This window comes from Sesamum indicum, linkage group LG6 (genome assembly GCF_026168435.1).
Source record: "Sesamum indicum cultivar Baizhima isolate 11 linkage group LG6, ASM2616843v1, whole genome shotgun sequence".
In the NCBI taxonomy this organism is placed as follows: domain Eukaryota; kingdom Viridiplantae; phylum Streptophyta; class Magnoliopsida; order Lamiales; family Pedaliaceae; genus Sesamum; species Sesamum indicum.
In genome coordinates this window covers 21,376,712-21,403,699 of record NC_142662.1, presented here as the reverse complement: position 1 = coordinate 21,403,699, position 26,988 = coordinate 21,376,712, and the positions used below count along the sequence as shown (strand labels likewise).

General features: G+C 37.0%; 2 protein-coding genes and 1 long non-coding RNA gene across 3 annotated transcripts; 1 reads left to right on the top strand and 2 right to left on the bottom strand.

The window, feature by feature from the left end:
• Nucleotides 1-245: 245 nt before the first annotated feature.
• On the top strand, nt 246-5,416 carry GCD1 (ribosomal protein L20). Its single transcript, XM_011082412.3, has 4 exons — nt 246-850; nt 1,376-1,614; nt 4,462-4,651; nt 4,751-5,416. Exons 1-4 carry the CDS (start codon nt 383-385, stop codon nt 4,967-4,969), a joined length of 1,116 nt encoding a protein of 371 aa, XP_011080714.1. The 5' UTR covers nt 246-382; the 3' UTR covers nt 4,970-5,416.
• An 84-nt stretch (nt 5,417-5,500) lies between these two features.
• LOC148787908 (uncharacterized) lies at nt 5,501-11,793 on the bottom strand. Its single transcript, XM_088881437.1, has 2 exons — nt 8,344-11,793; nt 5,501-5,620 (listed from the first exon to the last, which is right to left on the bottom strand). The coding sequence occupies exons 1-2, from the start codon at nt 11,791-11,793 to the stop codon at nt 5,501-5,503; spliced, it is 3,570 nt and encodes a 1,189-aa protein (XP_088737563.1).
• A 1,596-nt stretch (nt 11,794-13,389) lies between these two features.
• LOC148787907 (uncharacterized) lies at nt 13,390-18,922 on the bottom strand. Its single transcript, XR_016066147.1, has 6 exons — nt 18,111-18,922; nt 14,671-14,712; nt 14,520-14,582; nt 14,405-14,446; nt 14,163-14,241; nt 13,390-14,078 (listed from the first exon to the last, which is right to left on the bottom strand). It is a non-coding gene; the product is annotated as an uncharacterized LOC148787907 (long non-coding RNA).
• Between the last annotated feature and the right edge of the window lie 8,066 nt (nt 18,923-26,988).

Genomic DNA, 26,988 nt, shown 5'->3' with positions numbered 1-26,988 from the left:
ATTTAGGAATGGAATAGAAGCAGGAATGGAATGATTTAGGTATTTATCTGATTTTTTTTGTTAATATTATCAAATTCGATGAATTTTGATTAATAAAATAATTTATTTATTAAACAGAATTAAATTTTAGAATTACTACAAATTATATCAAATTAATGTGTAATTATAAGAAATATGATGAGAGAAGAATGTAATTCCTAGTGTTTTTCCAAGGTTAATGTGTATTTCCCTTCTGTTGTGCCAATCAGCAATGTACTCTGGCGCAGCGGAGTTGTACCTCGAAAGAGCCGAAACTGACCCTAAAACATCACTCTGATACCGTCATTTCTCAAGAAACCCTGAAACAAGCCTCCAGCGCGTTCCCGTCTACTCTTCAGAGAAAATGCGAGCCCTTCTTCGCACATTAACGCAGCTCTCCATCAAGCCCAACGGTAAGACCGGGCAGTTCCACAACCTCAGTCCTTTCCTCGCTTTCCAAAAACCGTTTTCTACTCAAGATGAAAGCGGTGAAAAAGAGCCGGATTGGGCGGCCCATTTCGGTGGAACCGGATCGTCGGGCCCCGACCCATTAGGCTGGGATGCGGGAGCTTCGTCTTGGTCCACTGGCCTGACGAAGGAGCACTTCGACGGTGAAGTAATCGGGCAGCAGGTGACTTCGGATTCGGGCCAGAGTCAGCGCAGTGCGGGCAGTCGGGGTCAGTCCCAGGGGCGTAAGTGGTATTCGGATGCAAGGTGGACGGACCAGGAGATGTCAAAAGTGAGGGAATTAGAGGCCGCGAACCGTATGAGTAAGGCGTTTGTAGATGGCTGGGATGATAGAATGGATGAAATAACCGTGTTGATGAAACAGGTAAAAGTTTTTCATTTTTAACTTTTTTTTTTTTTTGAATTTTGTTTTTGTTATTTGTAATTTGATGCTTGAACAACGATGCAAAATTCAACTATATTATTACATGCGCATTTGTTGTCTGCGTTTGTGTTTTTGTTTGGTAAGTTTATCAAGTAAATTTTGAACAAGATGAGCTCTTAAGATTTCGTAGTGATTTGTGATCTTTGTTTTCATGGTCATTTATACGAAAAAAATTGGGGATATAGAATGTGTGCTCTTATTTGGTTTAAGTGTCTTCTATATTTACAGAGTGTGACTGGGTAAATGAGTAATAAAGGGCTCTGTATTTCCTTGGAAGTGAAGTTTAGAAGTTCCCTGCAGTATGAGAGTATTCACATGGTAGGACATTGCATATGTACATATATGAATGCATGTGCATTTTTCCGTTCCCATAGTTTTGGTGGTATTTATTGGAATGGGTAATTCAGTTTTAGAAAACAAAACCCGTTGGTGTAATGTAATATTCTTGAAAAATTGTTAATGAAGGCAAGGGAGCCTGGTGCCAGGGGCTCATACTTGAAGGATTCAGAGAAGGCAGAGATGTACAAAAAGCACAAGGAGAATCCAGAGGTGTACACTGTGGAGAGGTTGGCAAAAGAATATAGGATCATGAGGCAGAGGGTGCATGCAATTTTGTGGCTGAAGGAACTTGAAGAAGAGGAGGAGAAGAAGCTTGGGCATCCATTGGATGATTCAGTTGAGTTGTTGCTTGATACTTGTCCTGAGTAAGTGAACATAACTTATCCGCAAACCGTTTTCATGAATCTTGTGCTTTTGATTTTGTACTTATCGATGTGGTGTGGAATTATTCTGTATATATATATAATGTGTGTGTGTATATATATTTTGATAATATTATTAAATGTATGTATAGTTTGATCGATTGGTTTCATTATTTTGATTCTATTTAAAATTTTACGTACTATGCAAGAGGGTGGCAGTTCTACTTGTATTACCATTGTGGTTGCTCACATACATGTGTTCCTTTATCGTGCATATCTTTGATGTATGCTATATTGGGTGCTGTCATAAGCTATGCTCTAGAACAAAGAAATAATATAATGATTAGAAAGTGGAGCTTGGTCTGATTTCTGTGTGTACATGAGAAATAACGGGATTGAATTATCTTAAGTTCCACTTGTAAATGCATAATTTATTTGTAAGCATTCGAAGTTTTAGTGCAACCGATGATTTGTAGCTGTAAACAATTCTCACGTAAACAGAAATGTACTGATCTTGGGTATGTATTGTCCTGTCATAATTTGTCAAACTATATTTCACGATTCCCATATCAATGGAACTTCTTTCTTATTCCTCCTGTCATGATTGTTAAAGGTGGTATTGTGTTTCCCACTGGAAAGCCCGTCTCATTTAAGTATTTTGTGTTGGTGAAGTTGTGTATTGTGCTTGCTTTTGAATTTTGACTTCTACCTGATTCTGATTATTTCCTATCCACTGTCTTCTTCGATCGTGGATTAAGATTTCAATGGTCTTGTTTTCAGTGAAATATACTCTGTTTAGTTTTGAATTTTGAATATTAAAAGTTCAAGGATTTTTGCATGTTAACTTATAATTGCTCTACATGTACATACCTAGTGTTTTTACTGGATTTAACATGTTCTTTTTCTTTTTAGCAGGGAAGAACCTTTGTCAATTAAATTAAAAATTCATGTCTAGTGACTAGGAGATACCGATGGATTGGCCTATGGAGTTTGAATGTCTTGTTGTATTTGCCTTTCTTTCTTAGATTATTTTATTCTGGGTTGCTTTTTCCTGTTTGTTTTGCAATTGTTAGCTTAAGATTCTAAGGACTCTTCATATAGCTCTATTGTTGCCGACCTGGAATACTGAGATGCTATATCTTGTGGTTATGATGTTTTGGAAAAAACCAAGGGTGGTGTAGTGCATTACCACAAAGTCCAAGACCACATAATTAAGTAGGTCTCACGGCACACATGGTAGATACTTTCCTTTTTCCTGGGTCTGGGAAGATCTGACTAGTTAGTTACTTGATTCTGCTCACACTGTTTTTGTCCATCATGCACTAACTTGGGATGAATATTTATCTGCAGGAGTTTGGTGATAATTGTTGACTTTGAAAACTGGGATGATTCTGAATGCAGATCATACATTTTAATTAAGAAGAATTTAAACGGGGGCAGAAGTCTTTATAGTCCTCGAACTCTTGAAATTATACAATTTTACACTCTCATTTTACTCCATAATTTGGAACTGTATAACAATTCGCACTTTTTTACTGAAGTCTCATGCTAATTTATAAAGAAAAATGGTTTCAATGAGCAATTGTGAGGTAAATGGGTTTCATACTGTATTTTTCTTCTGAAGTTGTATTTAATAAAAATTAATCTAAAGGACCACAAATAAAGGTACTAGATACTCCTAAAGGCCAGATGACTAAACAGTTCTGGTAGATTTGATTTTCTGCATTTCTTGAGGTAATAAAACATGTGAAAATGCTTGAATCTTCAAGGCGATGTTACCAAATAATTGCCTTTGGCATTCAATTACAATGTGCATTAGTAAGGTACACTCACAGTGTTGTCATTTATGTGGTATACAATTTTATATTGTACACTAGTTATACATGTCTAATATATTGTCACTGGTTAAAAACATCAAAGTTATCAACACTTATGCATTTTCATTTGTTTTTTCTACTTTGAGCATTCATTAGATGCAATATGTATAATCTTTTGACTTCAACATCCACACACACATATATATATGTATTCTGTTTGTGCTCTTTAATTGAAGTTTCACTGAAATGTTTTGGCAAAAGACATGAAGAATAACCATTTATATAAAACAGTACTCAACTGAACAATTTTCTTTTTAATTTTGTATTAAATTGATGAAGCAAAAAGTTGGATTGTTATTCCTTTCAATGGTTAGAGAATAAAACAGTACAAGACTAAATATTACAAATTTCAGGAATTTTAGGGCTCACAAGTTTCTTGCCTTTGCATTTATATCAGAAGTGTTAGTTCACTGTATTTGACACTTGATGGATTGTGAAGTAGGTACCCTGCGTTTTTGCTGTCTTATTTCATGCAAATGCAGCCTCCCACCTTCCCCTTCTACTCACTTTCCATTTGTCCCAAACATCTCTTGCACACATGAAATGGAAAGTAATATAACATGAAATTGACATTGGATTATCCCTGATACATATTTTCTTATAAAAATTGGATTTAATTCATCTGCTAATATAATTCTTTCATTTCCTTTGCTAGCTTGATATATTAAAGACATATATCTTTCACATACCTCCAAAATACCAGTCACTAATTTTCTGATTACAGAGCATCATTTATCCCCAATAAATATAGGATTCACTAAGGTGAAAGAGTGTTTTTCTTTTAGTCAGGCTAAAGTTATTTTGGTGATTTTAACTGTGACTTCCTGGAGATATTGGCTTCGGTTGTTCTTGCTCTGTCTGGTCACATCACTTCAAACTTCTATTTGATTCTGTTGCAAGTCCAGCATTTTATTTCTAATGTGCTGAAGGATGCTATTCTTTGTATTTCCAAATTAACTTCTGCCACATGCAGGTTTTTCATCTCCCATGATAGGGAATTCCATGTTGCGTCTCTGCCATATAAACCAGATTTCAAGGTCATGCCTGAGGGCTGGGATGGCACTACTCGTGACCCAGATGAGGTGCACTATGAGATCTCTATGAAAGAGGACGAAATGTTGTACCAAGAATTTGTCCAGCGGATGAATTTCAACAAAATGAAGGTGAACATTCAGTTGGTTATAACGATTACTTAATTCATGTTCAGGCTTATGCTTAGTTGCTTTTTGTGCGCTATGTGACCCTATCATTCTGTCTTTTAGATGGCAAAGAAGGTGAAATGCCACAAATACAGCAGGAGGCGTCCATCTGAAGGTTGGAATTTTATGGTGGAGAAACTAGGTCCCAGAGGCAAGCGTGGTAATGGAGGTGGCTGGAAGTTTATCAGTGAAGCAGATGGTTCCACCAGGCCTCTAAATGAGTTCGAAAAGATGTTTGTGAAAAGAGAGACTCCTCGCAGGCGGAAGAAGATCCTCCCATGATTTTGGGGTGATCAATTAGTAATGGAAACGGGAATATATACACAAGTGTAATTCCCTTGGACATTTCTGGCAGGGCTCTTTTGAAGTTTGTTAGCTTTCCAGTGGACTGAGGCATGTCCTTTCTCTCTCCTTCATTTCTCTGCCTTTGTCTGAAGCTAAACAACACCATACAGAATTAGGTTCTTACCAGCTGCAGTGAGAGCAACGGGACATCTTCTTAGATATTTTTACTGATAACAGGCACTTGTAAAGTCGTGTGTGTTCCCTTGCAGCCCGTTGTGGTTATATTTGTTAATCTTCTGTGCCTTCTTTTTCCGAGGTGCGGTATATCGTACATTTGCACACTTTTGCTTGCCCCAGTGACATGTTTGGATGTCGTCTGCAGTTTTAATATTATTGTGGGGTTGACACTTGAGGTAATAAAGTTTAATTAGTATTACATGCTCAGTAGAGTTGTAGTGGGGGTGTGTCTGCATTGTTTGACAAAGATCAGCTGGATATTGCTTAACTTAATTCTAGTTGTGATATGTATCAATTGTGCACATATATGGTCTCTAGTACACTGGTAGAAGCTTTCCTTTTGCGCACTTGCCGATATGTGTTTGTTATGGGCTCAAACTGAATTCCTACGGTACCGTTGCGCTGTGGAAACTATGAGGGTGTTAAGCTAAGTTTACATCTTATAAGATATTTTTGGAGCTTACAAGTTGTTAAATTTTATTTCCAATAGAAGTCATTTAAGCATTTGGATAATTAAGATTATGGTTAATTATATTTTGACTTTTGAATTATGATTGTTTTTATATTTTGATATTTAAATTTTTTTGTGTTAATTTACCACTTATGAAATTTTGCGCCTTGCCATTTATAATTGTTTTTCAATCAAGTTGTTTTTGGTAGGAAAACATCACATTTAGAGCACATGTGTGATTTAAGGGTTATGTGATGTGATATTTTTCACATATGCACAATATGTGATGTTTTTCCGATAGAAAAACTAATAAAACAATGATCATATATGGCAAAATGTTAATTTTGCAAAGTTGAGATAGTAAGTTGATCAATAAAAAAAAAAATTAATTGTAAAGTGTAAAGATGGACATAGTTCGGAAAGAAAAGTACAATTTACCTTTAAGATTAGGAGTTTATAAGTGTTATTGATGACAAAATTTGTAATTATTTGAAGGAATTTTAATTAATTTGTTCAGATTTTAAAAATAAGGTGATTTTCATAAGGATATTTGAGCTTTTAGCTGTTTATGTTTACAACTTATAAGTTCACTATACGAACATTTGATTATATTTTTTGATAAACTTTTAAGTATTTTATAAAATGTTTACCTCATCTAAACCACCTAATCTAAGGTTTCGGCCAGTGTTTAGTGCAATCTGGTTATTAAAATTTAAACTAATTTAGATATAATTTGCCCTTGCTTCATTCATGTGATAAAACCTGTTTATAATTGAAAAATAATTGCATTTTATCGTTATTTTGAGTAGATCAGAACGTATCACACGTGTTGTATGTGTAAAAATATATATTAGAGGTCAATATATCACCTATTAGCTACAATGAATATTAAGCTCACAATTTTATTTGTATATAAGCACTGAACGATTCCTTAGTTTTTGAATGCATTTCTAGCTGCCCAATTCGACATTTCAACTGGTCCCAAAATCGTCTGAACGGCCGGAAAGGAGTCTGTCTGAAAAATGATTTTCTCCATTTTCTTTGAATCTGGGAATGGCTTTTGGAACGAAGATGTGGTTGATTGGGACTGAGAAACCAATGTATTATGAAGTTGAGCTTCAAGGTGCTCTGCAACTTGAGGAATCAAAATTTGGTTTTCATGGAGAGCTAAATTTTGGCAAACCAAATTGCTTCAAAGATAAATGACAACAAAGAGGAGAGATTCTTCGCATTCTGTTTTTCTTATCCAAAATTTGTTCAATCCTTGAGGCGCTTGAAGGTTTCCAATGTGATTAATTTTAAGGGATAATTACACTCCCCTCTCTTGAGATGAGATTCGGTGTAATTATACGTAAATTCCTTATGGTTTGGGAAATTACTTTTAGCACCCCCTGAGGTTTGCTTCTATCTAACAAATAAGTTCCTTCATTCCTCAAAATTTAATGAATTGGCTTATATTAACAAAAAAAAAAAAAAAAAGCTGAATGAAAATTGATATTTACCCTCAATTGACTTATTACAGACTATTGTTGGTCAAATAATATTTTTCGGACTAAATTACTCTTATAACGATGAAAATATACCTCCTCACATGCATGAGGGGTAATTTGGTCATAAAAAGAATTTATTTCACCTGCAATAAGTCAGTAATAAGTTAATGAGGGTAAATATAGATTTTTTTTTGATTTTTTGTTAATATCATCAAATTCGATGAATTTTGACTGACGAGGAACTTATTTGTTAGATGAAAGTTGGAAGCAGACTTTAAGAATGTTGAATGTAATTTTTTAAACTACAAAAAGTTTATATTTAATTACACTGAACCTCAAGAAAAAAGAATGTAATTATCCCTAATTTTAATCCTCAGCTTTGATATCCATCAAAATTGAGTAGCAAAAGGACAATAGAGGAAAAGGTGATTACTCCTTTCCTATTCATATTCACATAATTGGCAAGACAAAGATTACGTGAAGCAAAATTGTGCAATGACTGACCTTGTCTCACGAGGCGCCTATCACACAGCGCGTCGTGTGGCTAGTAGTCCGCTGACTACGTCCGCCAATACCTCCACTCGGCACTAATGCAGCGCGCCGAATATATCAGAGTCGGGAGGAACAAATCACAAAACAGTAAATTGCGCACGCGGATTCAGAAAACCAAATTGCATTGAACTGGAAATGCGTATACAATGATCAACGATGCTAAAGCAAGGGGTTCGCCTTGAGGGGGACTCCAACACGTCACTAAACCAAGCTTCTTGAACTCATTCCCCCCTATAATAGGCTTAAAAAAATAAATCCTATCGTCTACACTAGACACTAGAAAAGCTGAAATTTGCAACTCAAGAGGCGTAACGTCCCCTTGAGGAATCTAAACAACATAAAGCAAATAACAAAGCAGTAACAAAGCAATAAAAGGCCTACACCTAGGACTCTAAGACTAGTTGGTTGTCCAGCGTCTGTCGATGAAGGCTGAGTGGTCGGCCATGTAGAACGGTTGAGTGGCCGAAGTGCGCGTCACGGGGCCTAGTGAATGGGCAGCCCGTGACATTCTCCCCCACCTGAGATAGCAACGTCCCTGGCGCTACGGAAGCATGGTACGCTTCGACAAGAGGTAGAAACGCCTTTAGGTTTGTCACTCGCTCCCAAGTGTTCTCCTCGCTGCTGCATCCCCTCCATTTCACCAAGTACTCTGTGTGGTATTTCTTCGCGGTACTCGTCACTCGGTGATCTAGGATTGCTTCAGCCACCTTCTCCCTCGTCTTCTTCAATTCGAGTTGTGGGCGGCTGGGTTGATTGCGGGTATCGTCTTCCTTGTCTGCTGAATACTTCTTCAATTGGCTGACATGGAAAACATTGTGGATCTTCCACCACGGCGGCAACTCCACCTTGTACACCACCGTCCCAATACGCCTAAGGACAGGCAAAGGACCAACATATTTCTGCATCAACCGAGGATCTCTCCACCTTGATGACTTTGACAATTTCGGATTCGGGACCTTCACCAGCACCAGGTCTCCCGCATTGAACTCAATGAAGCGGCGATTCTGATCTGCATACTTCTTCATCCGCTTCTGAGCTGTCTCCAGGCAACTTCTAACGATATCAACATTCTTCTTCCACTCCTGGGAGAAACTTCGAGTAAGAGGGGATCTCACACTTTGGGGAATGTCAAGAGTGTGAGGAAGGAGCGGCTGCTGCCCAGTAACGATCTCAAAAGCGCTCTTGTTGGTGGTGGAAGAGCTCTTTTGAGCATTGAAATATAGCTGAGCGACATCCAAGAGCTTCACCCAATCCTTCTGCGTACCTCGCACAAAGTGCCGAAGGTAGTCCTGCACCGTAGAATTAAAGCGTTCTGTCTGACCATCGGACTGTGGATGATAGCTCGAGCTCATGGAACGTGTGGACCCGAGAAGTTTGAACAACTCGGTCCGGAAGACGCCAGTGAATCGGGAGTCACGATCACTGACAATATCTTTTGGCAGTCCCCAATACTTGACGATGTGTTTGAAGAAGAGCTGAGCTGTCCCTTCTGCGGTAACGTGCTTGGGTGCTGCGATAAATGTAGCATATTTTGAAAAATGATCTACCACGACGATGATAGAGCCTAAGTTCTCGACCTTAGGCAATCCAGAGATGTAATCCATGGAGACGCTCTCCCATGGACGCTTTGGGATGGGAAGTGGTTGTAGCAGACCGGCCTTCTTCTGATGGTCTGCCTTGTCCTGCTGACAAGTCAAACAAGTGCGGACATGCGTCTCGACATCGTCCCGCATCTGTGGCCAATGATAGGCCCTCCGCACTGAAGTAACTGTGCGCTCCTGTCCTTGGTGTCCCGTCCAAAGTGTGTCGTGGCATTCGGAAAGAAGTGATTTCCGTAGGTCCCCGCCTCTCGGAACGTATACGCGGTTTCCCTTGGTCATCAGCAATCCATCCTCGATCCAAAAGTGTCGAGCCTTGCCCTGCTCGACAAGCCGAATCAGGCGTTGCGCCGCGGGATCTCTCGGTAGTAACTCCCGCACCTGATCCTTCGTAGAGATAGCAGCCGCACTAGAAGAGAGCGCTGCTATCGACTCCAAGTTCGCCAAGTCCGCCCTGCGGCTCAAGGCGTCTGCTGACTGCTTCCTAAGCTCCACAAGCTTAGGTTGCGGCATTCTGTACGGTGCCCTAGCGGGCGGTTTCGTGCCAGGCACCAACTCGATCTCGTGATCCACTGCCCTCTTCGGAGGTAGCTTCTGAGGCAGCTCGTCTGGCATCACGTCTTCAAACTCCCCCAACAGCTTCTTACTACCGCCCGGGGTGGGCCCTGACACCTCTTCCATCTCCTCAAAACAAAGGGTACCCAAGTAGGAGATCTCATCCTGCTTGCGCCCCTTCTCAAACTGCATGGCCGACAAGTTCTTCTCTCCAGTACGTCCGGCCAAGGTAGGAATGACACACGGCTTCGCCCCCAACATCATCAGCGAGTCGGCATGAGGTAAGACAGCAGTGCGTGTATCTCGTAGAAATTCAAGCCCAAGGATAAGTTTGAAGTTGTCCATTGCCACAACAGAAAGATTAGTCTTGCCCTCATAAGCACCAACCTTAATCAGCACAGACTTGGCTACACCGGCAATGGGTTGTGCAGCCGAGTTGATCGCCTTCACACGCCCAACTCCTTTCTCCAACACGAACCCGAGTCTCTCCACTTTGGCGCTCGCAAGGTAGTTGTGAGAGGCTCCAGTGTCGATCATGGCTCGAATCGGCTTGCCATGAATCTTCACATCCACGAACATCAACCCTTTCTTTCTAGGAATCCGGGGCTGAACATCTTCTTCTTTCTTCTCCGGCTGCTCCACAGTAAGAGCCGGGACGGTCTTTTTCGCAAGGGGTGGCACAACTCTCTTCGCCGCCACCGTAGAGAATGTGTTGCACCATTGGTTCACGGCCCCCAAGTTGTCCTCATCCTCCTCCGTGTCATTCTCACCACCTGCCTCTGCTTGTGGCTCCACACTCTTTGAGGACGACGCCTTGTCGGTAAAGGTCGTTGCCAATGCATTCAACACCTGTCTCTTCGGGCAATCCCGATACATATGCGGACCATCGCAGATCAAACACCCTCTCCTCCTCTCGGGTGCTCCCTGCCTGTTCTCCTGGGGCCTGTTCCTGTCCGAACCGCCCTGTGAACCATTCTGAGCATGGGGCCTCTGGTCTCCCCCACCTCTGTTGAAGTTATTCCTGAACCATCTCGTCCCATTCGACTTATCCCGCTCAGGACTAGGCGTCGCCTGCCTATCCTTCTGAGTCTCTAGGTTGAAATCGGCCAGGCGTTCGGCCGCGATGATAGTCGAACTCAAATCAGTCACTCGTTGCCTCTGCAACTCGTTTCTCGCCCACTGTTTCAAGCCTTCCATGAAAGTGAACAGCTTGTCTACCTCCGACATGTCTCGGATGTTCAGCATCAGCGCTGAGAAAGCTTTGACATATTCCCGCACGGAACCTGTATGTTCAAGCTTTCGCAATGCCCTCCTGGCATTGTACTCCACATTCTCGGGGAAGAACTGCTCTCTGATCACCTCCCGTAGAAGAGCCCACGTGTCGAGCTGTATTTGATGAGCCTGGATTTCCACAAACTTGGTCCGCCACCACAGCTTTGCGTCACCAGTCAGGTACATGGCCGCAGTCGCAACCTTCCTTGCCTCGTCCCGCACGTCTACCGCAAGGAAGTACTGTTCCATATCGAAGAGGAAGTTCTCGACCTCCTTCGCATCACGCTCACCGCTATAGGCCTTCGGTTCTGGTATTCGAAGCCTAGCACCGGGGTCGTGAGCAACCATAGGCGTGCTACCCACTGCACGCTGGAGCAATCCAATCTGAATGGACATCTGCTCCATGTCACGCCGCATATCGGCAATGCTGTCGTTTCCGAAGACGCCAGCCATCTCCTGAATCACCTGCCGACATTCGTCCAACTCCGAATTCAGCACCGTGATCTCAGATTCTAGGGAAGAGACCTTCGTCTCCAATTCCACCAACCGGGAGTGTCCGTCCTCCGGGTTCTCAGCTCTCTCGCTGGATGAAGTTGCGGCATGTCGCGGGCTTTCCGGATCTTGCCCCGATGCCTTCGCAGCAGTAGCGGTGCGCCTCGGAGCCATATCGGCAACGAGGCTCTGATACCACCTCTCACGAGGCGCCTATCACACAGCGCGTCGTATGGCTAGTAGTCCGCTGACTACGTCCGCCAATACCTCCGCTCGGCACTAATGCAGCGCGCCGAATATATCAGAGTCGGGAGGAACAAATCACAAAACAGTAAATTGCGCACGCGGATTCAGAAAACCAAATTGCATTGAACTGGAAATGCGTATACAATGATCAACGATGCTAGAGCAAGGGGTTCGCCTTGAGGGGGACTCCAACACGTCACTAAACCAAGCTTCTTGAACTCATTCCCCCCTATAATAGGCTTAAAAAAATAAATCCTATCGTCTACACTAGACACTAGAAAAGCTGAAATTTGCAACTCAAGAGGCGTAACGTCCCCTTGAGGAATCTAAACAACATAAAGCAAATAACAAAGCAGTAACAAAGCAATAAAAGGCCTACACCTAGGACTCTAAGACTAGTTGGTTGTCCAGCGTCTGTCGATGAAGGCTGAGTGGTCGGCCATGTAGAACGGTTGAGTGGCCGAAGTGCGCGTCACGGGGCCTAGTGAATGGGCAGCCCGTGACACCTTGTCTGGGAAAATTCCTTGAATGATTCTTCATGTGAACACTTTATCACAGTTTTCGGAGTGTTTTGTTGTGTTTTATGCAGGTAGAGAGAGAAAAATAAAAATAAATAAGTATGTGTTAGAGATAGTAAGTATATTTGGGTTTGTTTTTAGAGATAATCTAAAATAAGTATTATATGTTTAATGTTTTGTTTTGGGAGACAAAAAACTGCTCATTGTCAAATCATATTTTTTTTATATATATTTATATATATGTGTGTGTGTATATATATGTATATATTTATGCTAAAACAGTTAAAAACAACCAGATAAGATGTTTTTGTATGATGACAAATATTGGGTATGAAAATAAAAACAAACATAGTATATGTGTCTCATGCATTTTTGCCGTCCAAACAAATTGCAGAATGACTTAAAGGGTGTTTAGGTAAATTTATTTGAAATATCTTCTAAGTTCCTACGTCTTATAAAATATTTGTAGAACTTAAAGATATTGAATTTTATTTTAACTAGAAATAAGTTTTTAAAGTATTTGAATAAATAAGAGGTTAGAGCTTATAAGATGTTATAGCATTTTGTATGATAAAGTCTTCATAGTGTAATAATATCTGAAAAAGCCATTAAGTTAACTATTAGAATTTGCAATTTTATAAATAATTAGTTTAGCTTTGGCGGTGGGCGGGGGCGGGGGGATGAAAGTGAAATAATTGTAAGAGTGGTTTTGTGCACATGTGGATTTACAAAAATCACAGCTGAAGAGGACAACTTTACTAAGCTTATACAATTCTTTGTGGGATTATATGATAGCTACGGCGACATAAGAGATCAGATACTAGTTATAGATCCATTTCCAAGCATTAACAAGGCATATACCATGGTCCTTCGAGTTGAGAGACAGAGGTTGATAAATATGAAGACAAACGACTACAATGACAACATCGCTTTGCATACTAAATGGAATGATAGCAGAATAGCTTTGGGACAGAGGTCAGACTTGCAGAATACAAACAGAGGTGGCTATAAAGGTAGAGTACCAACGGACAAGAGATCACTTACATGCTCCAATTGTGGAAAATCAGGCCACAACAAAGTCACCTACTTCAAAATATATGGCATACTGACTGGTATAGAACTTTGAAGGATACAAAACGAAGATGAAGGACCAGCAAAGGGCTTCAGTGCAACCGTTGGAGAAGGCAAGAATGGGGGAACAAGTCCAAGTGAGCTTGGTAAGGCTATGAAACAAGTCAGTGAGCTATTAAGATTGATGAAGGGGCAGCTGCCAACACAACCAACAGACTCTTTGTAGGTCAATTTTGCACAAATTGAAGACTTTGCAGGTACATAAGAAAAGACTTAAATTCCTCCATTCATACCAAAACACTTGCATGATGTGCATACAATTCTGCGGCCATTTCAATCTTTCTTCCTAGATGCATCCTGCCCATTGGATGAGCTTGACCCAGTGCTTGATCTATACGAGGCAGAAAGGCATTTCAACTGATTAGTCAAAGTTGGCATGTTGGATCGACAACACTCTCTCCGAAAACCGGTACTCGTACTTGAACCTTCAGATCTTTTTTGTATTTTTGCTGATGTAGATATCGGGGCTGGTTGTTTTCTCCTTCTTGGAGCATTAGACACTAGCACATTGTTGTTGGATGGTGGTTGGCTAGTTGCAGGTCTTTGTTCAGGTTCTGGGGGCATCTAAACCAATAATATTTTAATTAATTTACAGGTAAAATATTATTGTGAATAAAAACAAAGTCCAAGTTCTATAAATCTGCTTACCTCAAATGGTGAAGTGAATTGTGTAGACCTTGGTGGCACAAAAGTTGGCCCTCTTAACCTTTGAAAAACTCCATGCATCCTTTATTTTTCAAGATATGAAAATTGTAACAAATCTACCTCATTTGTCCTTGATTGTTAAGCTTGAGTTGATGTTGGCACCTTAGATGCTTGTGGTATCTATAGGAAATGAATTTCCATAACATTTAGTGCATAATGAAAGTATTATTTACATGCATACATACCTCATGAAGGGAAAATAGTGGTTCAGTTTGTGACTGTGCAAGCTGCAGAAGATATATATAAGTTTAAATCAATTCTAGATTGTCAAAGTTCAAATTGAAGATTGTTGAAAAGTACCTCTTCTGAAGGAAACAGTGGCTCGGACTGTGAAAATTGGTTATAACTATTAGGAGTAGGAATCTGCATAAGATATGTTTAAGTTAAAATTATCATAATTTATGTGTAAAGTCATATTTAAAATATATCTCATTTAGGTTAATCCCTTAACTTGATTGTGTCATTTCTGCTGCATGTGATGTTCCAGCTCCATCTGTTGGAACATGTGGATGTTGAAAAAAGACAGAAAAACTGTTAGAAATTACTATAAAATTATGTATTATATTAGTATATAAAGTTACAATACTTGTGTTTCTTTTGAGTTTCGATGGGGGGGTTGGTGCAGCTTCTTTTATTATATCCTGTTTTGAGGCATATCCCATATGTGTGTATTTTTAGGATTGTCACGAATGATATTCTCAATCCTCTTATCCAAGTACTTGTAGTTTGTCTGCTTGTTTTAAGTCAGGTCTACACAAGTGTGTTTGCCTTTGATTGATTTTATCTTAAATGTGTCTGTTTTCATCACTTCAGATGCATGGATCCTCCAATCACATCCACGCTTGCAAGTGGCTGTTATCTTTTGTCTTATTATGTTAGAATTTTAAATTCCAATCCCTCAACATCTTCCTGTATTTTTCTCTAGTTGAAAACTTCATTCCAACTGTTAAATCCTCATTCCCCAAGTCTATCCTCTCATTCCACACTGGGTATTAGGTCCCTCGTTATCTGAACCCCTAAGTGAAACTAACTCATCCCCCTCTGATGCATCAGTAAACCAACCATCAGCCCCCATATTTCTTCTCATCCTCCTGCCTCTGTTACTCCACTGCCCTTTTCTTTTTTTTTTTTTTTTTGTTCTCTCACAAATGCTCTTACTGTTCTGAATATTTTTTTTTGCATGGTCAGGTGGTCTTTTTTAAAATATATCATCTAGAGGACCCTCTAGATATTCCAGCATCCAAGACGGACAATCAGATGCTGTTGACCCCTAAGAACTAGAACCATTCCCATCCCCCTCTTCACCAACCTGTTCCCCCTCACCTCCTTCAACTCTCTATTCCCCATCACCCTCTTCACCACAAACATGTTCCCCTTCACCACCATTAATTCCATGTTTCCTCTCAACCTATTCACTTATGTTAGTTTGTATATTCTCAAACAAATGTGAAGTATTATCGGGATGGTGTATAGATTCAGAATTGTATAGAGAGTTTGTGTTATTTGTATGTTCAGAGGTATCAAAGTCAAATTCATGGACATTTATGGTTTCATCAAGAACAGGGGCATTAATTTCAACTTCTGGGTTTAAGAGCTCAAAATCATCATGAAAAGAGAGTAAGGGTATTTGTTCTTGTGTAGAAATGATATTACCCTGAGTATCAATAACTACTAGTGGACCTATTTTTCTTCAAAATATATAGGAATCACACTCAACCCCTTATCATGTCTCAACAGTTCTCTAATACCCTCATCCCTATTCAACATCCTAAGTCCATTATCTAAAGTGTGTCTAGGTAGGCAATAATAACAACCACATTTAGCCCCTTACCCCCTGCCTTATCATACATTTCTAGTAAGTTCCCATAATACAATCTCTCCTTATCACATTTGGAAATCATACTCCACTACCACCTACATATTCAACTATAGGCACCCATTCAATTACACTACCAAGCCATATATTAAAATCAGCATAATCAGCCAACACCATTCTGCAGTTAAATATACAAATAAAAAACTCAGCAACCAATCCATACAAGTGGGGACACAACCCTTTTGCAAATAGTTAATTAAATGAGCATAAAAACAACAAAATTCATACTTTGTAGACAACTATCAAGACAAAAACTATTAATTAAAGGGATGTGGGGACCAAAAAACACATTATCAAATGTTGTAGACAACTATCAAATATTTAAATAAATATAAATACAACAAAGCAAACAACTATCAAATAATTTACACGAAAATAAAGACAAAGAACAGATATAACATACATTTTTTCAGGCAAATGGGGTTAGGGTATGGGGATCAACAATGGAAGAATCCACTTTTCCAAGCATTCGATGCAAATTTTCAATAACTATTCGATCAAAGAGGTAGGAAAACATACTTTTTTCACACTGTTATGCCTCTAAACATGTTGTTCAACAGCTCTTTCAAAGCCAAATACAAAAAAAAAAAAAAAAATCGTTAGATTCCTTCTCGCATAGCAAAAAAAGCCAAAAAATTTAAAAAGAAATTAGGTAGAAAATCAAAAAACATTCTTATTGTTGATTTTGACTTTGGGTACCTAATCAAAAGCTTCACAACACTCACCGACACTCGATTTTTAACCTATGATTTGTCACACAAATAAATTTATGATTTGTCATAAAACTTCCCACATACAGAAGACAAAAATAAAACATAAGTATATCATGTCATACTACCAAGAGAATAGATGCATAGAGTCGAAGAAAGGATATCTTTCAAATCATTTTTACAAATTCAATATCAACAAACAATAAAGCAACACTTAGTGAGGTATGGTACAATAGTATATCTTTCACGTCTTGAAAGCTCAGTAGTTTGCTCTATCTACAAAAATCAAGCAGCACTTAGTGAGGTATGGTACAATAGTACTTGTGCAAACAAAGGAGAATTTTGCAGGAAACCCAAATTCGCGAACCCACCGTGCCCGACCCTGTGAACCTCGATTTTTACTTCGTCTCAATCAATAGTTTCACAACAGTCACAACACTCGATTTTAAAGTTAAAACTTCTAAACTTGTACAAACAATGGGGAATTTTTCAAGATTTAAACCCAAAATTACAAGCCCTAACCTATCGTGTCGTCGTCTCTCCCCCTCTTTTCCAACTTCGCGTTTGAAGGAAGAAAAACTGCACACCCCCCCTTTTTTTTACTGCAGTAATAAGTAATAAGGGCATAATGGAAAATTAGGAAAAAAATTAACTCCACTAGCTGGCAGAGATGGAATTGGGCAAGTAAGAAATATTTACAATTACAGAGGGTCTTTTTTGTATATAAACATAACACGGGAGGTTTTTGCCGAGTTTTCATAACACAGGGAGTTTTTATGCAATTTTTCCTTAATTTGATTTAATTTAATATGTTGGTTATGTATTTGCATGTTTAAAACATGGAATGGTAATGAAAGGTGAAGTTTCCTATTGGTGTAACTAAGTAATTAAGCATCATAATTAACCACAACAATATGATTACTTCTTGTGAGGATCACCTGAATATAAGATCTTAAGGGGTGTAATTAACTTAATTAGTTTTCACGAAAGTAGGTAGAAGTGGGAGGAAACAAACCAATCAAATGGAACACATAAAAAACCTTCCTCTCCAATGCTTGGGGGCATTGGGAGTAGGAAGGAAATAAACCCCGTGATGGGGGGAAATGGAAAATGCCCGGCTTTGACTATTTTTAACTGAAAACAGGCATACAGTTCTTGTGTATGGGGGAGACACTATTATAATTGAATACTATTGCAAAACCAACAAGAAGACAAAAAGAGTTGGGAGCAAATTGGTTCGAGAAGAACCCCACAGATACCAGAAACATCAAAATAAAAGGGAAAAATAGGAACATGTGGACTTACCCGAAATTGGTTGGTAAAGAAACTTAGACAATTGAAAGGAGGAAGTTCAGGTTGGATATTAGGGTGGTGGAGAAGTATAGCAGAATATTCCAAGGTCTCGTAGTCTTCTTTCAACCGATGGCCATATGCATTCCTAAAAGATGAAGGCACCATATTAACTAGAATGGGATAGATGGCCTTTACTCCCTTACTACCTACTATTGGCGGCTCCTCCGTCTCACTAGCCCCTTGGTGAGGAGCCTCTCTCTCCCCTCGTCCCTCCTCCTCCTCCTCGAGGAAGCCTCCCACTTGGGTGGGATAGGTTATATCAAAGGCCCACAAGACCATAGGGGAGGATGACTTGACACCCATCGGAGCTCTAAGGTATCTGCATATGCAATTGGCAAAGGGCTATTCACCATCTGGAGGCATGACAGCCTCGTAACCTATGATAGGGCCCAAGGATCTAGGATGTACTCCAACCATCCCCTAGAAATTTAGGGCACATCCAGCGAGAAAGCTCATCCGATTAGGAGTACTCAACAGGTATAATCTTCAATGTTTCTCCCGAATTCTAGAGATTTATCCAAAATAACTGTCGGCCCGAGTCCCAAGGGGGCTATGCTTCTTCAAGCGGCAGGGACTGTGAATATAAAGCAAGCCTCTCCCCTCCGGTAATGGGGTAGTGATTTTTTGTAGCATACATACGCACGTTACACTCACTCTTTTACGATCAATTATTGCTCTATTGCTTTACATCGCTTTCTTCTTTACGCCATTCTTATTGAACTGCTTATTGACTTGAGCATCGAAATCCTAATGTAATTTTTGCAAGTTCCTGTATTTGTAAAAGACCAGGTCTAAAGATCCCAAGTCAAATTAGATCGGAACAATCAACATTTTGCTCACATCAAGTATATTACTTTACTTAAACTTTTACATTCGAAAAAGAATATATTTGTGTTTGGAATAATATAGACAAATTGATGAAAGAGTAACTAACTAGTTAGCTTGACCATCACTCAGATTTGGATAAGGAAATTTGGGTAAATTACAATAGCTCTTTTAGGTTATAATTATAAATATATGTTATTATTTAAAAATTTATAAATATTCTTCTAAAGTTAATGATCATCTAATTAATATTTTTTCGTGACAGCCCATTGTAGGGAGTATTTACTAAACGATTATTAATTTTAAGAGATATTTGTAATTTTTACAATAATTAAAATGTATTTATAATTATAACATATTCAGAAAATTTTGTTTTAATTTACCCTATGAATTTTGTTGGTCCAAGCGATGAAGTCTATAAAGACGAAGGATATATATAGAATATGAAGATATCAACATTAATTTAATACGATGAAGTAATAAAATTGATGTTCATGAAAGGTAATTAAGACGCCGTGACCCAAACGGAGTTCTTGGGAAGGAGTCAACATCCACGTGCTGCTCTATATTTAATTATGGGCATTTCTAAAATTTATGTATCTTTATGTGAGTTTTATAATTTATTCTGTGTAATACTTACTCTATTTTATGTGAACATATTATGATACATTTTTTATTTCTTTTTTAGGTATATTAATGAATTAATTTAAACTGATATATTACTCAATTTATTTAAATATTAATATAATTAAAAAATATTATGCACCAAAATTGAATTAAGAGAATAGGTTAAAAATGGAATAAACATTTCCTGATTAATTCATTCCTACTTTTATTTCATTTCGTAATTTATTATATATGTTTCCTTAAATTCATTTTTACATATCATGTGATCTCGTATTCGAAATTTTCAACAATTATATATATATTTCATGTGATCAAGATATATATTATTATTACATATATACGACGAATTAGTCTTTGAAATTTCGACAAATGGAAAGGAATTAATAATTTTAATTAATTTCTCGACGTTTTTGTAGCGAGTAGTAATTCTTTGGTAGGGTACAGTAAAGTAGAGACATAATCAGTCCTTTGTTTCTATCAGGATTTTGATAATTTTTCCAATTCTTGTACAAATTTTAATTTAATTAATTATTTGTCGAGGCTTTTCTCTATGATGGGCATTTTTTGTTTTCTTCAAGTACTCTTCTTGTCCGAATGCCCTGGACATGAATCTTAGGGATGTTCTTGAAGAAGATACAGGTTTGAATATTTTGCACTTCCCAGGATTTGGTCTTGATGACTACAGCCTTGGCATATTTATATTCTTTGTGTGCCACTCTTAGGAACGTCGGCCATCGTGGTCTCTGTCGCTGCTGGGGCCTTCTTGTGCATGGACAACATACTAACGGTACTGGTCGTAGGGGCAAGACTGTCGGTGTCTCCGAGAGGCGATGAGCCTCAACTTCTGTGTTCGTTTTAAGACGATTCATGTACTGAGTTTTTATTATTTATGTTGTCTGCAATTGTTTGAAACTTAAAGACAGAAACTACTAGCTTCTGTCTTTGAGAATATGCACTGTAGTTTTTGGATGTAGGGACAAATCAGTAATATGTTAAGGAGGCCAAAAAATTTTGTATTTAGCTACCAATTGGAGACGGATTTAGTCATTGAAATAGCCATAGAATCACAAGATGGAAATAGAGGTGGATATATAAAATATATTATAATGTTACAGACGGATTCAGAGATGGTTTTGGATTAAATTTTTCTGAACTCGGACAGATTTAGTAACAGATAATTTTGTGAAATCTATTGGTGAAAATCCGTCTCTTATATTCTTAGAGACGGATTTATAAGCTTAAGAGATGAGTTTTAAATCCGTCTTAAAAACCCTATTTTCTTGTATTGAAATGGCCTCCAAGGCATTGTAAAAGGGGATTTTTGAGTGAATAAAAAGAAAAATATACTATCACTTGTGACTTGGCACGTCTTCGAGTGAATTAAATTGCTTCCTGACCATTTATCCCATCAATTTTTTTTGGCCGCTTTTGAGGGTTCAAGGTCATATGTCCGTCTCAGACTCCTCGTATGAGAGCCAATGATGTAAGCACACGTTACGCATCAATTGTTGATAAAAAGTTTGTGATTTATACGCCCAAGTCCTCTTTTTTCTAAGAAGATGTCTTTTAAGACCAAATTGTAAGATTCTTACAAAATCCAAATGAATAATAATTCAAATAATGGGACACCAAACAAATTGCACGCCACATCAACGATCATCTCGGTCAGCTACTTATCCACGGTTGTATAACTAAAACGTGCATTTCAGGCAACTTTCTCTATTTCTTTTTTCCTTTTTGCTTGGGTTTTTTTATTTCTTTTAGTATGGGGTGGGGGTGTAATAAATTGACCTTAATTTTTTACGTGAGACATATATATCATGTGCAGAAGAGGTTAATCATTTGAATTTATCGTCAGAACCACTACTAATCATGCATGTAATTATATTTAGGTAGCTGTTTTATGAAGAATACTGACCATTTCTATCATAGTGTTTGAGAAATATTTTTCAAGGCTTGTCGATCATATGGCGTGAGGGCTTAACAAAAAATAGAATGCAAGATTGTACTTGCATTTGAATTGATAAATTTGAAGTTATGAATTTTAAATTTTTAAATTATTTTCGTTGAACTATTTGGTTAATTTTAAATCATACCATTCTAATATTGAACTATATCTTATAAAATGTCCATGGATTTCAATTTTTCTTTTAAATGGAGACATTTGAAATCATTTGTGCAAATTCTCCTTCAAATTTAAATTTATTAATTCAAATATAATTTAAGTGTGCATTTGAATCGATGGATTTCAGTTTAATGAATGTGAAATTCATATTTAAACTAATTTAACTTATTTGGCTCATAAAATAAATTAATGAAAAATTTAAAATTTTCATTGAATTTATTAGATAAGCCATGTTACCATGGATTTTAAATCCACTCTATGTAATTGAGTCATTTTAAAACTTTTTGCAATATTTTAGAATTTTTAGTCAAATGATTTTGAAATACTTTCTGTGAATTCTTTACATATCCAAATAAGAAATTTTAAGTATATATATATAGGGTGAATAATAATTTATCCCCCTGCGATATTGAAAATGAGTACATTACCTCCCTATGAAAAAAATATAGCAATTTACCCTCCTATGATTTTTAAAATGAAGCAATTTACCTCCCTTTATAAGGAAGTAAATTATTCTATTTTAAAAAATATGAGGTAAATCGCTATTTATTTTTTCATAAGGGAGTAATTTGCTCATTTGGGATATTACAAGAGAGTTGTTTGCATTTTTCCATATATATATATATATATATAAATTTAAAATCAAAGAAATTCAAATTCGTGGATTTGAAAATTTTACCTGATTTCTCAAATCCACTTTTCCAACCGCAACCTGAATTAAATTTAGATAAACTTTAGATTTATCTTTTTCTACTTTGACAATATATTATATAAGGGAAAAACGCAAGCATCCCCTTGTGATATCACAAATGAGCAAATACCCCTTTATAAAAAACAAATAGCAATTTACCTCCCTATATTTTTTAAAATACAACAATTTACCTCCCCATGTTTTTTAAATTGAAGTAATTTACCTCCCTGTATAAGGAGGTAAATTGCATTATTTGAAAAGGTATAGGAGGTAAATTATTATATCTTTTTCATTGGGGGTAATATGCTCATTTTCAATATCATACCGGATAAATTGCTATTCCCCTGTTATGTAATCTAGAATTTCATTTAGAAATACCCTCTTGAAGCTGGTTCTTCGGTCTCTCTCTCTCTCTCTTAATGCATGCTAGCGTGTGTGTGTGTGTTGAAGTAAAAGAATTAGCATAGAGTATCTGTAGCCTAACTCAAAGACAACAGACCCTCAAACAAACAAATTAAAGAAAGGGGCCATGGTTATCCAACAATATAATTACAATCCCCCGCAGGCACTGCCGCTTGCTAAACAAAACAACTATTTCATCTCAAAGTTCAAGTACTAAAATAAATATATTTATTATTAATATCTTCACACGTACGTCTTCTCCCAGCCCACGTATATATAAAACCTCTTATTCGGCCCGGATCTTATACCATATTAAACGACTAAATACTCCAAAAATTTAATGTTAGAGAAGAGAATAATTTAATATGAATATCTTTAACAACGCTAGCTGTCAAACGATCACTTCACCTAAAAACTTAAATTTTTAAAAAAATATCATTTAATATTTGGGTGAATAGCAATTTATCCCTCTTTGATATTGAAAATGAGCACATTATCCCTTTATGAAAAAAATATAGCAATTTACTCCCCTGTATTTTTTAAAATGAAGCAATTTACCTCCTTATATAAGGAGGTAAATTACTTCATTTTAAAAATCACAGGGAGTAAATTGTTGTATTTTATAAAATACAGGGAGGTAAATTGGTAGTTTTTTTATAAGGGGTTAATTTGCTCATTTGTAATATCGCAAGGGGGTTCTTTGCATTTTCCCTTTATATTTTAACATGATGGTTCTTGAGTTAATAGAAGAAATCAGTCAATTACTACCACGAAAAACAGTAGCAAAAAACATGGAGATCGAGCAAAAAACTCAACTTGTAAAACACTCTAGTTTGCGGGGATCTGCTGTAAGCGCGCGGACGGACGGAATGATAAGCAAGAAGGAGCCATGGAACTCAGGATGGATAGCGCCACTTGACTGCAAATTAAGTTGAAAACCAACGACGGTACGTACCTGAAACCAGTCGATCGAGGCCGTGGCGCTATCCCTCCTGAGCTTCACAGATCTTTCAAATTCGAGTCGTATGAACGTAGATATATATATATATATATATATGTATATGTATATATATCATGAGAAAGAGAAAGAGATAGATAGGGTTTTCATTTCTGTTCTGTGTTTTTTTCTTTGTCAAGAATGAGAGGAAAGTAATAGGGTATATATAGGAGGGTGGAAGCTGGACAAGAAAAGGAATGGACCAAGTAAAATATGAAATGGGATTTGGGGTACCTGTTTGATGATATATTGACATTTGTTGAAATCAACAAGTACGTACGTATATGTTGGCGTGTCCCAAATTTTGTCATTTTAGTCCTATAAGTACGAGAAATGAGAGTTTTAAGAAAAAAAATACAAGTAATTTTCTTGTGATATTATAAATGAGCAAATTAAGTCATTTTAAAAAATAAAAAGAAAAAGTAATTTACTTTCCTGTATTTTTAAATTGCTATTTCTTTTATAATAGGTGATTTGTTCATTTACAATATCACAGGGAAGTAAATTGCATTAAATCCGATAATTTTAGTTCTGCACGAATTCATTTTGGTAATTTGTCTTGTAATTTTAAAAAAATCGTATATTGAAGACAAAAACGACCAAATTCCGCTAAAATGATCAAAAAGTATACGTGACATGCTCATAACCAGCTAAATTTAATGTACTTTTTTTTTCAAAAAAAAAATCGTCTTTGTCCTTAAAGCACGAAATTTTTAAAACTATATAATAAAATTATCAATATAAATTTATACATGACCAAAATTATTACCTTGCTGTCTACAGGATTATAAATTTCTCTATATGTTGGGTGCCCTTATATTTTGAATATTAAATTTGGGGCTTTTTTATGATTATTTTCCCATTGTAGTTGCTGCTAAAAACTTAATTATGGACTTTGTCAATGCGTCTGAACACAAATATTCTTATTTTCTCCACCACTCAAAGCTTAATTAAATACTATCATTGTCCTAAATGTCACTCTTTTATTTTTCTAAGACATTCCAAAATAAATTAAAGTTTTTCTTAATATGAAAATTTTCCCCATTAAAACGGTTAAATACAGAAAATACTAAAAGGCGAAAAATTCATTTGAAAGAAAAAAAAAAGGCCAATGCGATCGCTTGATAAGGAAAATAATAGGAGCTTATTTTTAATATTAAGGGTTTTGTTGCTTTTTTTTTTTTTCCAGGAAGATTTTGTGTTTATTAATATTTTTACGGGATTCGTATTTTCTTTTTAGTTTGGAGAAATTTTGTGTTTGTTAATATTTATATATGAGAGATAAAATGTAATTAATCCCTTCAAAGAATAACATAACTCGCTATTTAATTAATCTCAAATTTCAGTTTTACAAAAATAATAATGTAAACAAAATTTTGGTTTTGTAATAAACATTGTTTAAAATATTAATTGTATGGAACTGAAGTGAAGACATACGTAATAATTTAGGTTTCATAATATTATTGCAGTTCACTCCAAAAAGGTAATATTGTTGTTTATGTTGGGTGGACCAAATGGGAAATAGTGATACAAAAGCTTGTTTTAGTTCAGAGTTTGTCGCATCGGCATGTTTGTTTGCATTCATTATTGTGTTGTCTTGTCCAAGATTTGAGGTTCATATAGATGGTTGTTTTTCTCTCTTTTCTTCGTTTTTTTAATACATATCAGTATCAGTGTTTCTTACAATTAATTATGTGTATTTGGTCTTTAAAGATGTGAAATTGCACTTGCATTCCTTAAAAAAAAATATTTTGTTTGCAACGGCATTGATGTAGGTCGCACAATTTTGGGATCGAGTCACTAAATCTAGTACCCTGGATTGGGTCGCTAAAATCCTTCTTCGAGTTACCTAAAAGTGAATCATGAGAACAAAACAAACGTGAGACTAACTGGGTAGCCCTCAGCGAAGGCCCTCCGATGCCTAAGTTAGAAATGTGAGTCGAAATGATCAAATCAGGTCGAATGAAATCAAGAAAAAAGCAATAAATGCCTTGCAATAATATTCATAAATGTGAGTATATATAGTTGTACGGTATTGCATGGCGTGTGACACGTGGCGTCATCTGGTGGCCTTGACGTCATGTAATCCAATAGCTGAATAAATGGGTTGATTTTGTGGACTCGGGCCGACCCGAATATACATACGCGGATCCTAGCATACACAGTAAAATCCTTTAAAAATAAGGATATTTTTAATCATTTAATACTTACACTCATCAGGTATTCTTTTCATTACGGTTTGGAGAAAATGTTGACATGGACAATTTTTTTTTACTCCTCATGAATATTTTGTATAAATTATATATGGATAAAAATATCTTAATAATATTTTTTATTACCAGGATTAAAAATCATCTTTTCTAAGAAAAACACACAACCTTTTTTTCGATAGATTTTGTGATGGAAAAATAATTGTCATAATGGAGCACGACGGAAAAAAATTTTAACTGAAAAACACACACCGTTGAAAATATTGCACACAGTTCCAAATAGTCTATCGCAAAGGTCAGTCATTGTGCACACACTAACGGTCACTCATTGTGACAAAATATTTATTTAGTAAATTGTGATGATATTTCAGGTGAATTTGGGATGGGTGCCAGCTACTATATTACTTTATATGGGACGAGCTATTGTGACCAAATTGGCCGTCGCAAATTTTGCAACGTAATTTATGATGGTCATTGTTGCAACGGTTTATGACAATCATTTTTCCTACACTTTGCAAGTTTGGGACAATTTTTGTTGTTGTCATTCTTGCGACGCCAGTGTTGAATCCGTTGCTAAATTTTATAATATTTTTAAAATATATTAATGAAATGCAATTAAAATATAGAATAAATTAATATACTAAAACTAAAACTAATAAAAATTGAAACAAAGTTCGCTACAACTTATTTTAAAATTGAGAAAAAACATAAATAAAAAAATTCTAATCTGATCAAAGTTCTCCTGATCCTCATCAATAAGGTGTGAAATGTCATTTGCTCTCGATTGGTGGGCCTCCTACAGTATTGTCGGATGGAGTATCGGGGGGCTCTAGTATTGGGATACCCAAATAGGTGATGATGCGGCGCATCATCTCCTGCATCTGTTGCATCCGTAGCTTCAGTCCAATGGTCTCCGTGTTTTATGCCAGTGCCGGTGACACTATCCTTTGCGA